Genomic DNA, 17,149 nt, shown 5'->3' on the forward strand with positions numbered 1-17,149 from the left:
AATTAACAGCACACTTAAAAGAGAATTCGGCAGAACCCAACACAAACATTAGATGTCTGTGAGTTACAGTATTCGAGCAAACTTCATACATTTTAATATGCCGTGACATCATACATATTCATGTGCTTCAGATGTGAAAGAATGTTTCCAAAAATTGAGTTTCACGTATAATTATGACACAAGATGAGTTTTTTTTTAAATTAAGTGAGCACATTTATTGCACATCATTTTTTAAGATGTTATTTCAAATTAGTTAAAAAAAGGATATTGGTTAAATTGTGAATTAAAACAGTAAAATTTCTCAGTGCACGTTTGCCGAACTCTAAAGGACCACAATTTCGTTCATTATTTTTCTCAATTTTCTGTTTACAAATAAAAAGCATTGAATAGCACCAACACCAACTAATGAGAAAAATCGACATAAAAATATTTTTTGAAGCTTTACGAATTATGCACCGTAACGACGCCCGGACTTGTTTAATTTGATTACTGCTTTTGTGAAAATAAAATGAAATTCAGTACAACTGGAAAATAACACTATGATTTATCGAGTAGATTTAAATGAATCATATTTATATTTAAAATACATCCGGTCCATAGTAAAAAAAGTAAAGAATATCTTTGTGGTTTTTTTTAATAAGTAATGGCCTGATTGTATACATGGAAAAAACAAAAGAGTTTCTTGTTGATTTCATTGCAATTCTAGTGTTTTAAAGTTGTCTTCTGTAAGTTCTTCAACACCGTTCAAGAAAGTTCTAATTGAACTATGCAAAATTATAATTTCACCACATAATAGAACACAAAGCGTGTAACGTGGGAAGTTAATCTTATATTCAAGTAGGAGGTATATAGGTTACGATTGTTACAGTTTATTCAAGACCTCGGCAACTCGAGCGCTCCAACATTGGATCAAGTGAGTAATTTTTGATGAAATCTGTGAACAGCAGCTCCGAAGTACGAGTGTAATAAATGAATAAACCAGTGAATTATATTACATACAATTGCAATTGTTACTTCGAATTAAAAGTATAAAACAATCCTACTTTCAGCTTCATTCTTAGAGCTTGCATTCACCTGGAACTAATCTATTGCACAACTGTTTAGTCTTATATGGATTACAATGAGCTTAAATGGAGGTACGCATACTATTCGATTTTTAATTGTGCAACTAAACAGTTGGCTTGGCTGAAACAATCGACGATCGCACAACTGTCGTGCGATAGATGAGTCAAAGGTGTGCGCCTGCTCTAAGTTCTACATTCGAAGACATTTGTGGCGAAGCTCACATTTTACTACGACTGAAAACTTGTAGTAGCGACATGTACATGCTTAGTACGTTTGCTGTACTATATTCGTACCGATAGTACAGCAAACTGTAAAAGTAAGAGACCGAATTTGATTCGTTCAATATGTACTAGTAACATTTAATACTCGAGTATAATACATTGTTTGAGTGATATGCACTTAGTACGCTTCCTGTACCATATTCGTACCTATAATACAACATAACTACCAGTATGAGAGAGTGAATTTATTTCTTTCACTGTATGTACCAATAACCTTTAATTCACGAGTATAATTCGTAGCGTTTAATACACATTAATACTTAGAAATTGTATAGCAAATATGTGTAGAACACGGTTCACTACTCATCAATACTCAAAGCGCTTATTACGCGGATCACTAACCATTACATTTCGAGTTATAAATCTATATGCTTTAGTTTTTCATCATAGAGTATTTTCTAATTAAAAAGTAAAATATGGATGTTTGAAACGAATACTGGAAACATTTCATTTGAAAATGCTATAGAAAACTGATTTTAATAATGACTTACAAAAAAAACTGTATAATTATATACAAATATAGTCGCATGTCTTAGACAGTACGAGGAAATGTAAGAGATGATATAAATTTTAACAGGTTAAATGGAGACACTTTCAAGACTGTGATAGTGAAGCTAAAACGAATTTAAGTTTTAATGGCTCCAGTGTTCGTACTGGCTGAAGAAATTGGGTTATTTATTATGTTTAAGTAATTCAATTTGAAGAGATGCGACAAAAGAGCTAGAGACGTGAAGGAACTCGTATAATCATACTAATATTATGATTGCGAAAGTTTAGATAGATTGATGGACGTTAGAGGTTCTAGCTTAACGGCTGAACGAATTTCGGTGAAATTTGTTACAGTTACTACTACTCACTTTTTTTTTAATTCCACGAGGACAGAGTCGCGGGCGAAAGCTATTAATTATGTAAAACCGATAAACTGAAAGCAATAATCTAAATAATAAAAAAAAAAACTTTACAACACAGTGATGGTATTTTATAAAATAAATATGTATCTTTTGCACAATTCACATCTGTAGGTAAACATCAATATGCAAATCAATATCGGCCTGGATTAGAAACAAATAAAATTTTTGAGCTGTATTCCGAAAATCCATAACTGTGACAAAAAAATGCAATTAACATTAAATAAAAAAATCCATATCAATGTGTTCATATTTCACAGTTACTTAATTTATGTTAATTTATTTCACATGTAAAAGCATTGGTAAAACGCAACAAACAACGGGCTAATTACAAAAGTTGCATCGTGAACCAACGCTGCGGCTTACAACGACCACTCAATTTGTTTCACCTTTGCCTTTAAGCCACTATTGCATTATCTTGCCTTGGAAATTTAAATCGAATAACCTTAACAACATACACCGTAATAAACCCGCCATATGCGTATAGATATTCTAAAACAAATGAAACCAAGTCTTCCTTTTTCTTTTAACTTTAAACTATATACTAGACGTTTATTTTATTTAGCAGAACTGATGCAATTTATAAGTGGAGCTGTTTAGGAATATTGCTTAGCATCTTTCTGTCCGATATACATATGTATTGCAAAATAGCATACAGAGAATAGTATAGTGGCGTAATATTGGGGAAACGCTCTGTTAATCCCCGACCACAAAGTACAAAGCGTGTTTGTAAACAAGCTTATTGCTTTCAAAGTGAAATTGATGCGACTGTACACAATGGCCGTAATACACGAGACAAACGATTCGATGCAGATCCGATATAAACTAATTAGTTTGTTATCAGCTCACCAGTATTAAGAAAACCATATAGTTAAAGAAATAAAATCAAATGTATTCTTTATCTTCAGGTGTAGCTATAAATTATTATTAGTAATAATTACTATTACGTCATAAGTAACTAGTATGACAGATATCTTGCTAGTTACATGAATGTGATTTTAACTATTGCCTAAAACCAGTCTATTATGAAATATCGATGTTATGATTTCTGCTATCTTCTATATCTTTACTTCTATACTTAATATAATAAAGCGTAAACATACACTACTTTGTGAGGTAAGATATCAGTAATCAAAGCATATTTTTTAATAATTCTTTCTTTAATAAAAAGCCCTACACTCATGTCACGCTTTAGGCTCTTTATGGTCACGCTCTTAAACATAGAAGTACTTAAATGGGGTAAAAACCTTAGTGTGGAAAAGGGGCCATAAACTACAAGCTGCCAACATCAAGGAAGTAAGATTGCCATGGTTGTCATCATGACATGTCATTTTGACATTTGCAATTGATAATTTGACAAATTTAATAATGTCACAAAATATTCACAATTTCATGCGGATGAAACTGCAGGGGAACAAGTGTGTTAAAAATGTACAGAAATTAATAACAAGTATTAGATTTGTTAAGCTTTAGATATTCTATATACCAGAGTATTGTATAGAGATGTTAGTGTGAACTAGTAAGCCACAACGGCGAGCAACTTTCTTAATTAACTCGCTTGCGTGAAGGTAATACAGATAGCTTATTATTGTTACTGAAGGCAACATTTTTCACTACTCTATTACCCAATGAATATTATTCGTGTATACGAATCGACATATCGTTTATACTTAAAAAATTCTGATGAACGTTAAACACAAAAATGTATGTAAAATTTTTAGAAACAGCTGAATTTCTCTTGTGCAATAAAAAACGGCTTAATACTATTAAATATCCATTTCCTAGCTCGGGTCAGTCAAAGTGATTGATGTTTTCACAACTTGCTACAATAGCACGAAATGTGTTTGAAAAAGTAATTACTAAAATTTCATGCAAGAAGCAATGGTTTGGGCGTAGGCTGTTTAATTTGTTTTGACGGAACACGAAGGTAATTTAAAGGAGATTTTTAGCTGCAGAGGGGAAAATAAAAGAAGGGGGAATAGAATTTTCTCATTGAAAAAATGTTTAATTGAAAATAGTAGACTTAATATCCGATGCATGGAATGATACTTGGAATATTAAAGCTTTACGTTTTCCCGGACAGAAGTGCTCCATACGTATGTACGGTGGCATTCAATCTCTCATATATTATTAACTGTGTGCATCTGTGTATATAACATATATTAAACTTCCCGAAAGCTACAAGCAAATTTTAATTTACCCTTCCTCACAATATTGTTCATTTGAACACTCAAGCTGAAGCTTCAATATTCGAGCGGGCTCTTTGTATCGGGCGCATCTATTCATTGGATTCTCGAATCAGCAGTTGACTGCGCCGCACAATATCGGCCGGCCCTTGTAAGTTGCTAGCTACTAGCTGACGACAAATTCGTACGATTTAAGTTCTCAATGGAAACGCCAATTTCAGCTAAAAGCTTTCGGTGCTGCACTTTTACAAATTGACTGTTACATTTAGTCGATGTAGTTTATACAAATGTACCAGAAATAGTACTCGTAACTTCATATAAATATAAAGTATGACATAACCCAGTATAAAACGTTACTAGTGTTATTATTATTTTTCGTTTCCACGTACGCTCCGAACTCAACCACGGTACAATTATATATTTTTTGACCCTATAGAATTCTAACCTATATGTAGATTTGAATAATCAAAGCTGGCTAGTGAATTAAAAAAAACAATGAGTGAAAACGTCAGACTGACTTTTAAATGATTATAAATTTCACTTTAATATTTATCAACATAAAAACAAAATTCTCGTAATACCATGTATTTAATTTCAAACCCATTAAAATATACTAAATGTCTTAAACCGACGCATAGGTTTGCGGATTTTAAAGGGAACGATGAACACGACTGCTACTCGGAGAATTATATCAAATGTTTTTGGGATATATGCGACTACCATAAAAGCATAGAAAGTTTTGTTACCAAGCCAAAAGAACAAGGTAAATTAGATCGTTACTTACCCTGTTTGTAGGGGATCGTAAACAGATCCAGGTTTAGAATTAAAGTCGTTTAGAAAGGGGGTATTAAAATGCAAAATGTTGAACTGTAGCTGAACATTACATAGTATTTTTTTTTACAGTAATCGTACAACAACCGAGAAGGCAACATAAAATGTTATGAAGAAATAAATTCAAACTTAAACTTTAACCTTTGAAGCCTAAAATGGACACTGGACTATGAAAAATAAAATAATTATCAATAAATATCATTTAATAAACTCTACATCATGTAAACTTTTTTGATTTCTATATAATACTTGTCGTACATTCATATTTATTCTGGATTCTTTTACATATTTTCCAAACAAATTCCAATCATCTTCATCTATATTATTATTCATATCACTTATTAACTGTTGCTTATCTGTGATATATTTAAATGTTATTGGTTTATCAACAATTTCTTTAGAAAATTCCAGATTGTTCCATGGTTCCGATGTTGCTGGTACAATTTTTGGTACAGCATGGTATGAGAGACGTGCTTCTTTCGACATAATGGCAATATCGCCACTCTCAAGCAGAATTGCAGATGGTGTTACACTCTTCTCTCTTCCCCCAATTAAAAATATTGCTGATTGACCAAAACTGTAAAATTATCAATATTTGATTTTAAAAAAATGAGGATAGAGTAGTTTTATCTGTTATAACAATCAATTTGAATGATTAGGTGTTAATAAAATACACTAAATATAAATATAAACCTCACAAAAAATATGTTATACACAGCAACTGCTAGATTAACTTTTTTATTTTAATTATACATAAAAACATCTTTAGCCCAAACTGAATCTGGCTACATGCATCCTATTGTCGCTGTTTAATAAAAGAGAATGAAATTATTATTGTTTTTTATATTACCTAAAAGAGAACAATGGAGCTTCCAAGTTAACCTCAGAGTGATCAGTATGTGCCGAGAGAGTTGAACTCAAATGGTAATAATTGACAATTGCAGCCTCCGCTTTGAAATCTTCATATCCCAGATATTGTGCCATGCAGTCACAAAGTTCCGCCAAGTCTTCAGGAAATACTGATTTGTTGTCTTCCCTGTATATCTGTAATTATAGAACGAATTATGTTGCAATTTTGAAATGTAAAGATTAAATATTAATTCAAAATATAAAGTCATAACAATGAAATACTTGATATTAGTAAAGTGAAGAAAAAGGCATGTTTATAACTTGGGAGGGATTTCCTTTAAATGTTTTTGTAAGGAAGAAGGGTAGAAGCCCAGGGGATTAGATTCCCATTAATATCTACAGAAGCAATAGAACTGTGAGTATGTTAATTTTAATTCCTTCCATTTTATGACATCAATATTACCATCTGTTGTAATTCTTAATATTTATAATTAAACAAATTAATATTAACTTTGTACTTTAGTGTCCCAGTTGTGATGATATCCAAGAGTTGTCCAACGCATCTTCTTAAGTAACTTTACATCACATTCTCCTTTCCTATAACATTCTTTCCACCAATCATTTAGAATTATTTCGATATCCAAGTTGGTTTTATTTGGTTTTCTAGAATACTGTTCTAAACATTTTCTTATCCAATAGCGCTGGCCCACACTTGTAAATGGGTTTTTAATAAGCAGTAATCCCGGATGATGTATAAATTTATAAGTCTTCCACACATTTGCTGGTTTTAAACCCAGAAACTCTGTTCTAGCATCATCAATAACATAGTTAGGAATAAACACCTCAACCTGAAATTTAATTTTGTCAGAACATGAATACTAATAATCAATAAAATGCAATTATTAATTTAATCTTTAAGTTCTCAAAAGATTTACCGAAACGTGTTGAACACATGAGAAATTCTTATGTAAGTTACCATAATACATAACCTACCTTTTCACTAACTCTATCTTTTTTGAATGATATTACATTCTCAAACGATGGCTTGTTATTGTTACCCTTATAGTATTTAAAAATATGCATGAAATTATTATCGTTAACTTGATCAATTGTCCGCTTCATGTTCATTAGTTGAGTTAACATGCATAGATTTTCAATATTGAATAAAACTTTTACAAGCAATATCTGTTATCATCCTTAATCAAATTCAATTAGTGCGATAAAAGAGAAATCAATAAAGAAGACATATTTTGCAAAAATGTGTTTTGTTTTCATTTGGTCCTATAAATGACGTCAAAAGCTAACGTCACTCGAAATGTCACCTATTAGTGACTTTTGTCAGTAAATCAAAAAGATTCTGTGAAAGGCATACGAGAAAGGCAAACGTGTCCAGCACTGAGCAGGCAAAAGTTTATGATGACGATGATGATGAAATCAAAAAGATTTAATTGATTTACATATCCGGCATCCCTTGTATTTCTGCTCCCGAGTTTTATTTACATACTCTACACTTTGACCCGAAGCCTGGAATTGTCAATTGTCAAGTTTGTCAATGTTATTTTTTTTGACAGTAAAAAATATAATAACAATAAACGAGTAATAACAACTTATTTATATTATAATGCGATTTACATTTACGTAAGTTAATAAATCACGAATATAGAAAAAAATGAGTTCTACGGAAATACAAACAACAGAAAAAGTAAAGTGAAAAACATAACGTATTAGCAAAGACAATTGCCTAACAGGGACGTTGTTAATTTTGTTTTATTTTCAGGATAATGGAGAAATCGACGGTAAGACGAAATTAAGAAAATGGTTAAACATGAACTTTAGAATTGAGATGACTGACGGAAGGGTGCTCATAGGCGTATTCCTCTGTACAGACAGAGATGCTAACGTTATTTTAGGTAATAATACAATGAAATGGACCTACCTACGACATATTGGACTACGACGACCTATTAAAAAGTTATCTGGTTTTATTTTAGGAGCTTGTTCTGAATATCTGAAGAGTAATGATGGTGAAACTGAAGAACCAAGAGTTTTGGGTCTAGTCATGGTACCAGGACGCCACATCGTATCAATAAAAATTGACGACACAATGGACACTACTGGCCAAAAATACTATTACGAAGAGTAACCTCAGCCTCATTAGATTTATTTGAAAATGTAATTTATTGTGGTAAGTAATAAAAAGAAGTTTAATTCATATGTTTTATTATTATTATTCTTCCTTCAAATGTTTAATCAGATATTTCACTAATTCAACTTCTTGATAAATATTTTTAGTATCATTTGAAAATGGATTAAAGTTGTCTGAATTAGCATTATTAACTGGAGATAATAACTCCATCAGACCATGGCATATTAAATCTATGCTAATTTTAGAGTCATTTAAAATAGAGTTCAGAAATTCAGAATTCAAAATACTTTTTAAACATACAAATGGATGTACAACTTGTGATACATTTTTTATGTTTTTATAATAATGTACACTTAAATTTCTTACACCTTCATCCTCATCTTGCAATAGAATAATTGCAGTCTTAATGGATAAAACTTTAATTTCATCTGAATATTTGCTTAATTTACAAGCAATTTCATTATTAGCTATCGCAGAAATTGTTCTCATATCTACGTCAAAATCTTCTGATATTAACTTGTATGTAACTTTACATACAACCAATATGATATCCTCATTGTCAGTTATTCTTGCAATAAAAGGTACTATATACCTTAATTTATAAGAAATGCATTCATTTTTAATATATTCAACAATGTCAATTATATGTTCCTTAACATCAATATTTGTTAAACAAGATATTTTGTATAGAATCTTCCAAATAATGCAACTGTACATTCTCTTTGGAAATGATAGTAAAATATTTGATATTTTTCTGAGTGTGTCTCCATCGCTAGAATCGAGTCTTGTGTATAAAAATTCACATTGTTTTTCATATTCACTGTTGTTTAAAACTAATTGTACACATGTAGGTAATTCATATGATGAACAATTTTTTACATATTTACATATTAGTGTATTCATCCATTGATATTGTCCAGGTTCATTTGTGTTTTTTTGTAGTAAAATTGTTTCCAAATCAGAAACCTTATAATCTTTTTTAGTAAAATGTTCCATTAATTCTTTACACAAATAAGAATGGTGTTTCCCTTGTGTGATTACATTGAATTTATCCTTCAATAATTCAAGTTGGTTTTGATGTTTTATATCTTTGTAATAATCTATACAAATTACCAATAATATAAGAGAGCCGTGTAAGAAATTTTCATTTGGTACCTCTATTTTAATAAGTAATTCATAAATATCGTTAAATGAATATATGTTGAATATAGACTTTGCGGTCAGCCGTCTTATTGCATATATTGGGCTTCCTAATAATAAGTTAAGATTTTTCAACAAAATATTATCAGTCTCTATTTGAGATTTCAAATCATTTGAGAAGTTATGTCTCTTTGCTATATTACCTAGGATATTTAGTATTGGTAATAAATTGGAATGTGATAGTAATATATCTTTGGTATTGTTTAATTTCAACTGCTCTAATATAAACAACCATAAGTTAGGGAAATGAGTACGAAATTCATCACAAGCCACAGTTGCTGTGACTTCGTCTTCTGAACCAGAAGGTTTCTTTTGGCCTATTAATTTAGGTATTAAACCACCATATAATTGAAGTGCTGCATTTCTGAAAACGATAAGATATGAATTAGAACCTCTTCTCTCATTGTGAGCCTTGCCAAAAAGAGCTAGGGGCAGTACTTGTAATGAATTATAAAAAAAATTATCACTACCCACCCCTCTAAACTTTGTTTAGACCCTTGTCTGTCATGAATATAAAATAAAGTTACCTTATTTGCCAATGTGGACTTGTGAGATTATTAAATGCAAGTTCAGCTAATTCAGCGCAATAATTCATAACTTCTGTAATCAGACTGCTATCTGTCACTATTCTTGTTAAAAAATGTATGTACACAGCCTTTGGTAGATCTTTTTCGTTGTCACTATTTGACGAATCTTTCACATCATCGAATGTTTTGCAAGTCTCTAACAAGGTGTTGATAAAATATTGGAACAGTGGCTGAAAAATAAACACAAAATGTTGATACGTAAATTTTAAAATCTTGAATATACCAAGTTTGCTTCTTATGATATAAAAAATACTAACCTTATTTTTTCGCATATCATTACTGACAATTCTATGAACCATGATCGATAAACCTGCACCTCTTCTTGTGACAGATGCCATGCTATTTGCTTCCAAAATTAATTCCTCAAGTTTTTGTTTTAATAATGATAATGGTAGGCTTGAAAGATGATTCTCAATAGGCAAAGATGTTAAACATTGTATACCATCACCTGTAATAATAATAAAGTAATTTGTTGTCTGGAGAGTCCACATTGGTATGTAAAAGTACATAGTATTGTTTTCATATATCGTGGTGGCACTTAACTTCACGTCGCAGCGCCGAACATAATCCTAGTTATTAAGTAAACACATTTTAATTATTAAGATAGTATCAGTAATAACACACCTAAAGCAACTCCAGCTGCTTCTATAGCTCCTTTGTGGCGGGATGTCTCAAGAACTTTTGTAATTACAAATAAAGATTTTTCGCATACATCTAGATGGCTATCTGAATTACAATATTTAATAACAAGTGCAGCCAATTCACAGGATGCCTATAAAAATGTTATTGCATAAAAAAAATGATTAAAACACATTGCACAAACTAATATTAAAAGTAATTTAAAAAATACCTTCACATTTAACCATAGACAATTTAGGACGATTTGTTCTAATCCTGTAATTTTAGTGTCATCTTCATTATTACTCGTACAACCGGAGTTTTGTATAATTTGTCGAACCATATCATTAATTTTAGAGAAATCTGAACTTGTCGAAACTCCTTCTTCCCAAACAAACTGATTAGATACCACATTTAAAATGTCTAACAAAACCCAAATAGTATCTTCAGTTATTTTCAATTTGTATGAATTTTTAAGACATGCTTCAAATACAGCACATATTATGCTCATGTATGAGTGTAACTGTTTTCCATTTTCAATTGACTTTACAATATCTGTTTTTAAATTGTATTCAGATAAGAGCTCATTGTAGGCAAAAGTAAAAATATCTTCTACATTTTGAAACATAGCTGCATTTACAGATTCTTTTAAAAACACATTAGCTAATAATTTGAACATGCTTTGACCACAGTTTATCTCATAAAAGAATTTACTCTTAATTTTAAAAAGTGCATTATCAATGATTTGGTTTATTACAACTGACTTTTTTATTTCATTTTTGTAATGTCTTAACATTAATTGAACAACATTTTCTCTTATATCATCCGCTGGATCATTTAGCAAACTTATCAATTTGTTAATAATGTCTTCATTAAAAAGGATCCAATGTTTATTATCAGATATAAAATCTATTAATAAATAATTGATTTGCTTGAATTGATTTTGTTTTTTCTTCGGAAACTCAGTGAAACAATTCAATAGTGTAGCTACTATTTTTATAGTCGTAATTTTACGTTGATAATTTCCATTTAAATTCAATGAGAAAATTATAAATTCTTGCAGTTTTATACAAAATGATAGTAGGTTTTCTTTGATTTCGAATTCTTTTTGTGCATTATTTAAGTGTAAATTTTGCAGACGGCTCAAAAAGTTCCCCAAACTGTTTAGCATGCTCAATCTTAATAATGTGCAATCAGAATTAACATTATCGGAAAGAAAATTTAAGATTATTTCATATTCAGTAGTACTCGGCCAAGATTTTCCATGAGACACACAAACTATATCAAAAGCTGACATTCTAATTTGAGGATTGCAGTGTTTTATGCCACATAAAATATTTCTTTCAACCTCTGTTAATGTAGTCCAATTCTTTTCAAACAAATTAAGTTTGTTACATTGCTTCGCAACATTCAAAATGCTTAACATTCTTTGTTCTGTGTCCTCATAGTTTTGTAAAGAATTTATAATCATCATACCAACAGATGGAAATTTCTTTAATGTATTTAAGCACCAGTAGTTATTGAAGTTGTCTTTTGCTTTTTGCGACATACAACAAAGTACTTCTGTAATTTTATCTAAAAAAACCTTTGCCCATTCATCATCGGAATACATTTTTTTCAATATTGAGTAATACATATCAGCACCTGCAGACACTAATCCAGATCTATTTAGACTAAGTAAAAGACCTTCAACTAAGTTGTATCTGTCTACAAATGTGATCAAATTACCCTTATATTGGTCTATGATTTCAGAAAACGTTAAATATTTAGCTTTGTTCCAGTAAAAAGCGTGAACTTCTTCTATTATATCCTTTTGCATGTCATCATCACTTACTTCAATAATAGATTGTAAAATCAATTTATTTAAATTTCTCGTACCATTAATTGAATTCTCCCAATTATGATTCACTAAGTTCAACAATCTTATTTGATTGTGTTTTGAGAATACAATACTTTCTAAATTTGTTCCCAACACTTTCTTTATCAATATTAAAACTTTAAAAACTACTGTTCTGTAATGTGAATATTCATAAGCCATGTCAATTAATAGATTCATCATAGAATTGAGGATATTATTTAAAATGCCATATTCATAGTCCTTTTGCGCTAGAAAATTGGATTGAAACATTCCGTAAGCTATTGACAGTTTATTTCCTTTGTCTTCATTTCTTTCATCAGTTTTATTTAATTCTTCTAAAATACTTTGTAGCATTAAATTTATAAAATCACTGTCTTTATGCATACCGAGAATGGTATAAAAGCATGTTGAACAAAGTAATTGGTCATCAAATTCATTTAGTCCAGTTTGTAGATGGTTCCATAGTTTTTGTGCTGTCTTGCAGAATTCCAAACTATCAGTACTATCATTTGATTGACACTTTTTCTTTACTTTCAGTAATACTTTCTGTAATAGACAAATAAAACCAATTGTTAGTCATATTTTAAGCACATACTAATCTGCAATTAATAATTTTTTTGTTATTAAATAATTTAAAAGACGGTCACTGCTAGGTTTGCCGGATCTGAACAAGAAAAATTATTCATATCACTATTTTTTACAGAATCATGTAGAAACTAAAGTTATCTTGTTTAGGTGTTAGACAATAATAAATAATGCACCTGGTACTAAAACTAAATTTTTTGTTTAATGTCTTTAGTTATCTTAAATTTAACTAAGGTCAATTTAATTTTTCAATATTGATATTAAATAAAGAATATAAATCACCTGTAGTGCTTCTGTATTCAACATAGTTGTAGGTACTTCAAGACTTGATAGAATACTAATTTGATCCTCCATTTTCAGTGAAGGAATAACCTATAAGAATAAAATCAACAACCATAAGGTTTATAAAACCAATAAACTAAGAAAGTAAATAACACTTTACTATTTTCTTATTTCTTCATTGGTAAGACTTTAAAACTGGTAATAACTCTTTTTTTAAATCAAATTAACACAGATAATTTACATATGTAAAATTCAAAATGTGTTTATTTCAAAATTTTCAAGAAGTATGCAACACTTAGATTATAATTAAGACGCTCAGCCACTAATCTATAATCATTACTGCAATTTATGAATATCATAACTTGCTTAGTGTAAAATGTATTTTGTACATTAGTGAGGAAAAAATTTCAAATTTTATAAAACAATTCTAAGAAATCTCACAGAAAAATTCATCAATTTAACTCTCAAATTTTATAAACTGTTTTTATTTATATTTGCAAAATACATTTTTATACTTTTTCATTATCCTAGTACTACAATCATCTCATTGTTTTAGTAAGCTTCTTGAATGATATAGGGACCTCATAGACTCTAATAAAACTGAGAGAAAGCAGAATGATTTAGGAATTTGAATGTGAAATGTGTGAAATAAAAGGCCATTTCTTTATTAATAATTTAATAATCTACATTATCTATATATACAACAAAGGTTATTCAAATTAATTTAGCTTTCTTTGATGGGTTCAAATCCCTCCTTCTGCATTTTCTCTTTAAATAAATCATAGTCCCTTTTTCTATCAAAATGTGTAACCCATTTGGGTGGGCATGACTTTTCAAATATCATTCTGTATTCTGTACACTCTTTTGGTATTCTAGAGCTGTCTCTGATGTTGTGACTATCTAAACACTCCCAATAACGATCTCTAGAATCCCAACAAGTCTTTCGCTGGGCTCGATCGGGGAATGACATTTTTCTTCCTAGTATGCAGTAGTAAGTACCCTACAAGGACAAAAGAAATTTTGAAATTATTCGAACTAGTTAATCATAATGATTCTTTTGACAAAAAAGTACTGCCGCACTTTTTAAGAATTAAAAATTAAAAATTTTGTGACTTCGCACAGGCACTAATAATGTTTGTAATCCTCGCTAAAAATATCTGAATTTCCTATTTTATTACACAGCATTTTATTGTTTTGATCTTTAAAAATGTCCTTGATAAAATGAAGAAGGAACTTAAGTAATGTCTCCGATAGAAACCTTTCAATGTAATTTATAATTGTAACTTTTATCGATTATTTAGATACAAGGGAATAAAAGGCAACTTACTTTAGTAATAACACTAAGAAGAGTCCTGACTATGTAGAACTGGTTTAATCGGAATAAAGCATCAAAAATTCAAAATCTAATACGGCACGGAAGTAATTATATTCGGAACTTTTAACCTGAAAACCTATAAATTCAAAGATAAAATGTTCTGTCAATGTCACTAAGTGTCACAGAAAATATAATCTAAGAGAAGAAAAAAAAGGCCAATGCAGATTATAATCATGGAGCACAGATTTAGACGCTTTTAATATTTTTGGTTTCGATGTCACATAAATGTGAAGAGATGACCAGTTTTCTATAAACCATTTTTTTTCTACTTAAAGGTCCATACAGAAAGCTTTTAAACTGTTTACTTAATTTAAATTATAATCTTACTAGATACATCTGTTACATTCTTCCTTTTTTTGATAACTTAAATTCTTATCGTTTATCAATTTTATTGATACGTGAGATCGCGTAAAGAGTGCATTGTGTTATTAGAACAAATTTAAATATGTCTGAATTATTAAGAATTAGCGACTTAATTAGAAACCAAGATTCGTTTACATTTTCTTTTGAAGTGACCCCAGATGTGGGTGAAGCTGAACTTGATAAGATTACACTTTACCCAAAATTTTATTCTATAACTTGGCATGCTCTGAGCCATCAGTGTAAAGATTTAAATATTGCTCCATTAAAATTAGCAAACTTGCTAAGGCAAAAACATAAACATGTTTTATTAAATTTATCGTGTAATCTTATGACCAAAGCTTATTTAAATGACTTACTCCCATGGCTTCAAGAGAAGGGAATTTGCAATCTGTTTATAGTTTTAGGAGGTATGTATTTTTTATTGCTTATTAATATAGTTAAGCATTTATTTATTTCATTTTTTTTAATTTACAGATTCTTTCAATCCCAATAGATCTGACTTCAAAAATTCCTCTGAAATGATTTCCTATATAAAAACGAAAACATTGGACTATTTTTGTATTGGTGTTGCGGGCTTTCCATACGATGATTGCAAAATAACAGCATTAAAAGAAAAAATAGATCTTGGAGCTGATTTTATAATTTCACAGGCATTTTTCGAAGCAAATATTTATAAGAATTATCTTGAAAAATGTAAAGATGCAAAAATAGACGTGCCCATAATACCCGGGATATTTCCTTTTCAGTCTCAAAAAGAATTGGATATGTTCTTAAAGTTGTGTAAGGTTAAAGTAAGTGAAGAATTTAAGATGAAATTAGAAGGAAAATCGGAAAACGTGATGGATATTATAGAAAATCTTATACTCGATTTACGTAATAATTTGAATGTGAAACATTTCCATTTTTTCACAATAAATAAACTTGGAATAACTTGTGACTTAGTGAAAAAAATTCAATTATCATTATAAAAGAGATCCGAACAGGTTTTTACAATTTTCCATGTTCTGTTTGTCATGAATTTAAAACCGAACAAATATCTTATATTCTTCATATTTCGATTATTTGTTATTGAGATCTCCTCGTATATAACTTTTTTGTAATAAAAAGCCACGTTACGATATTTTAGCCTTATTTATAGCCTCTTCAAATCGTCGTTTTAGCGATTTTTAGGTAAGTATAATGAACATGTGACAGATACAGAGTTAGATTTCAGCTTTACCCTTTGTGTATTAATAAAGCCAAATTATGAAAACTTCTAGAAATTATCAGGACATTAAATGAAAAGTACCTATTAACAAAAAGTGTTTAGGTATTATTGTAATGAGGTAATTACACTGCTTATCGGTTTATCGCCGAAGCGATGGTTTTAAATTTATTAATTTAGAGTATTATATTTAAGATAGGAGGTACTTATATGTATTCGATAAATAATTTGATAAAACAAAAGCAGTAATCGTCAAACCAACAAGGCAGAATTAATTGCTATCGTTTACATTTACGTCTTTTTAAAGATATTATATAACACAATAAAACAGTACTTTTCCAACACATATAATTAGGATTTTTTTGGGGAACACCATTATCCAAACGTTGCTGGTACTAATCCGGCTCGAAGGACCAGTTGTTTAGTACATAACTCATCTGTATAATTTGTGACCAATAAACACAATTTTCCAACTGGACGCCGACATATTCGAACTACGATTATAACTTGCCGTTTCAAACTGTGCAATTATTGCGAAATCCAATACAAAAATTGATTTTTGGACTAAACAACCTGATCTGGAAGTATTTTTCTTGTAATAATGATGAGCTTGCTCGCTTGCTGCTCTGATGACGGCGCCTCTTTTCAAATACTTCGTTATGTTGTTTTATTTTATGATTGGTTTATGAATAATAAATCAAGTATTTCGTGAATATATTTTAATAAGACAGTCCTATATACTGTTTTAACAATCGGCCATGTATATAACATCACAACCAAAAAAAAATAGTACAAAAATCAAATTAACAAC

The 17,149-nt window shown here is 30.0% G+C and overlaps 3 protein-coding genes and 1 long non-coding RNA gene across 5 annotated transcripts; 2 read left to right on the top strand and 2 right to left on the bottom strand.

The window, feature by feature from the left end:
* Positions 1-4,960: 4,960 nt before the first annotated feature.
* LOC106103555 lies at positions 4,961-5,501 on the top strand. The gene is made up of 2 exons (XR_001225625.1): positions 4,961-5,203; positions 5,344-5,501. It is a non-coding gene; the product is annotated as an uncharacterized LOC106103555 (long non-coding RNA).
* On the bottom strand, positions 5,459-7,430 carry LOC106103529 (alkylated DNA repair protein alkB homolog 1). The gene is made up of 4 exons (XM_013283312.1): positions 7,114-7,430; positions 6,639-6,968; positions 6,122-6,315; positions 5,459-5,848 (listed from the first exon to the last, which is right to left on the bottom strand). Exons 1-4 carry the CDS (start codon positions 7,261-7,263, stop codon positions 5,470-5,472), a joined length of 1,053 nt encoding a protein of 350 aa, XP_013138766.1. The 5' UTR covers positions 7,264-7,430; the 3' UTR covers positions 5,459-5,469.
* Positions 7,431-7,670: 240 nt separating this feature from the next.
* Positions 7,671-16,260, top strand: LOC106103540 (N-alpha-acetyltransferase 38, NatC auxiliary subunit-like). Of its 2 annotated transcripts, XM_013283331.1 has the most exons (4): positions 7,671-7,822; positions 7,898-8,030; positions 8,112-8,305; positions 15,609-15,692. In XM_013283331.1, exons 1-3 carry the CDS (start codon positions 7,790-7,792, stop codon positions 8,261-8,263), a joined length of 318 nt encoding a protein of 105 aa, XP_013138785.1. In that variant the 5' UTR covers positions 7,671-7,789; the 3' UTR covers positions 8,264-8,305; positions 15,609-15,692. The 2 variants fall into 2 exon arrangements, with proteins under 2 accessions (XP_013138785.1, XP_013138777.1); XM_013283323.1 differs by lacking the exons at positions 7,671-7,822; positions 7,898-8,030; positions 8,112-8,305 and adding an exon at positions 15,116-15,541 and having other exon boundaries at positions 15,609-16,260.
* Positions 8,319-14,979, bottom strand: LOC106103518 (uncharacterized protein C1494.07). Its single transcript, XM_013283300.1, has 7 exons — positions 14,724-14,979; positions 13,397-13,486; positions 10,904-13,075; positions 10,678-10,825; positions 10,311-10,501; positions 9,994-10,223; positions 8,319-9,830 (listed from the first exon to the last, which is right to left on the bottom strand). Exons 2-7 carry the CDS (start codon positions 13,466-13,468, stop codon positions 8,348-8,350), a joined length of 4,296 nt encoding a protein of 1,431 aa, XP_013138754.1. The 5' UTR covers positions 13,469-13,486; positions 14,724-14,979; the 3' UTR covers positions 8,319-8,347.
* Positions 16,261-17,149: the final 889 nt, after the last annotated feature.

The sequence above is a fragment of the Papilio polytes genome, unplaced genomic scaffold (assembly GCF_000836215.1).
Source record: "Papilio polytes unplaced genomic scaffold, Ppol_1.0 DF824273.1, whole genome shotgun sequence".
Lineage (NCBI taxonomy): Eukaryota > Metazoa > Arthropoda > Insecta > Lepidoptera > Papilionidae > Papilio > Papilio polytes.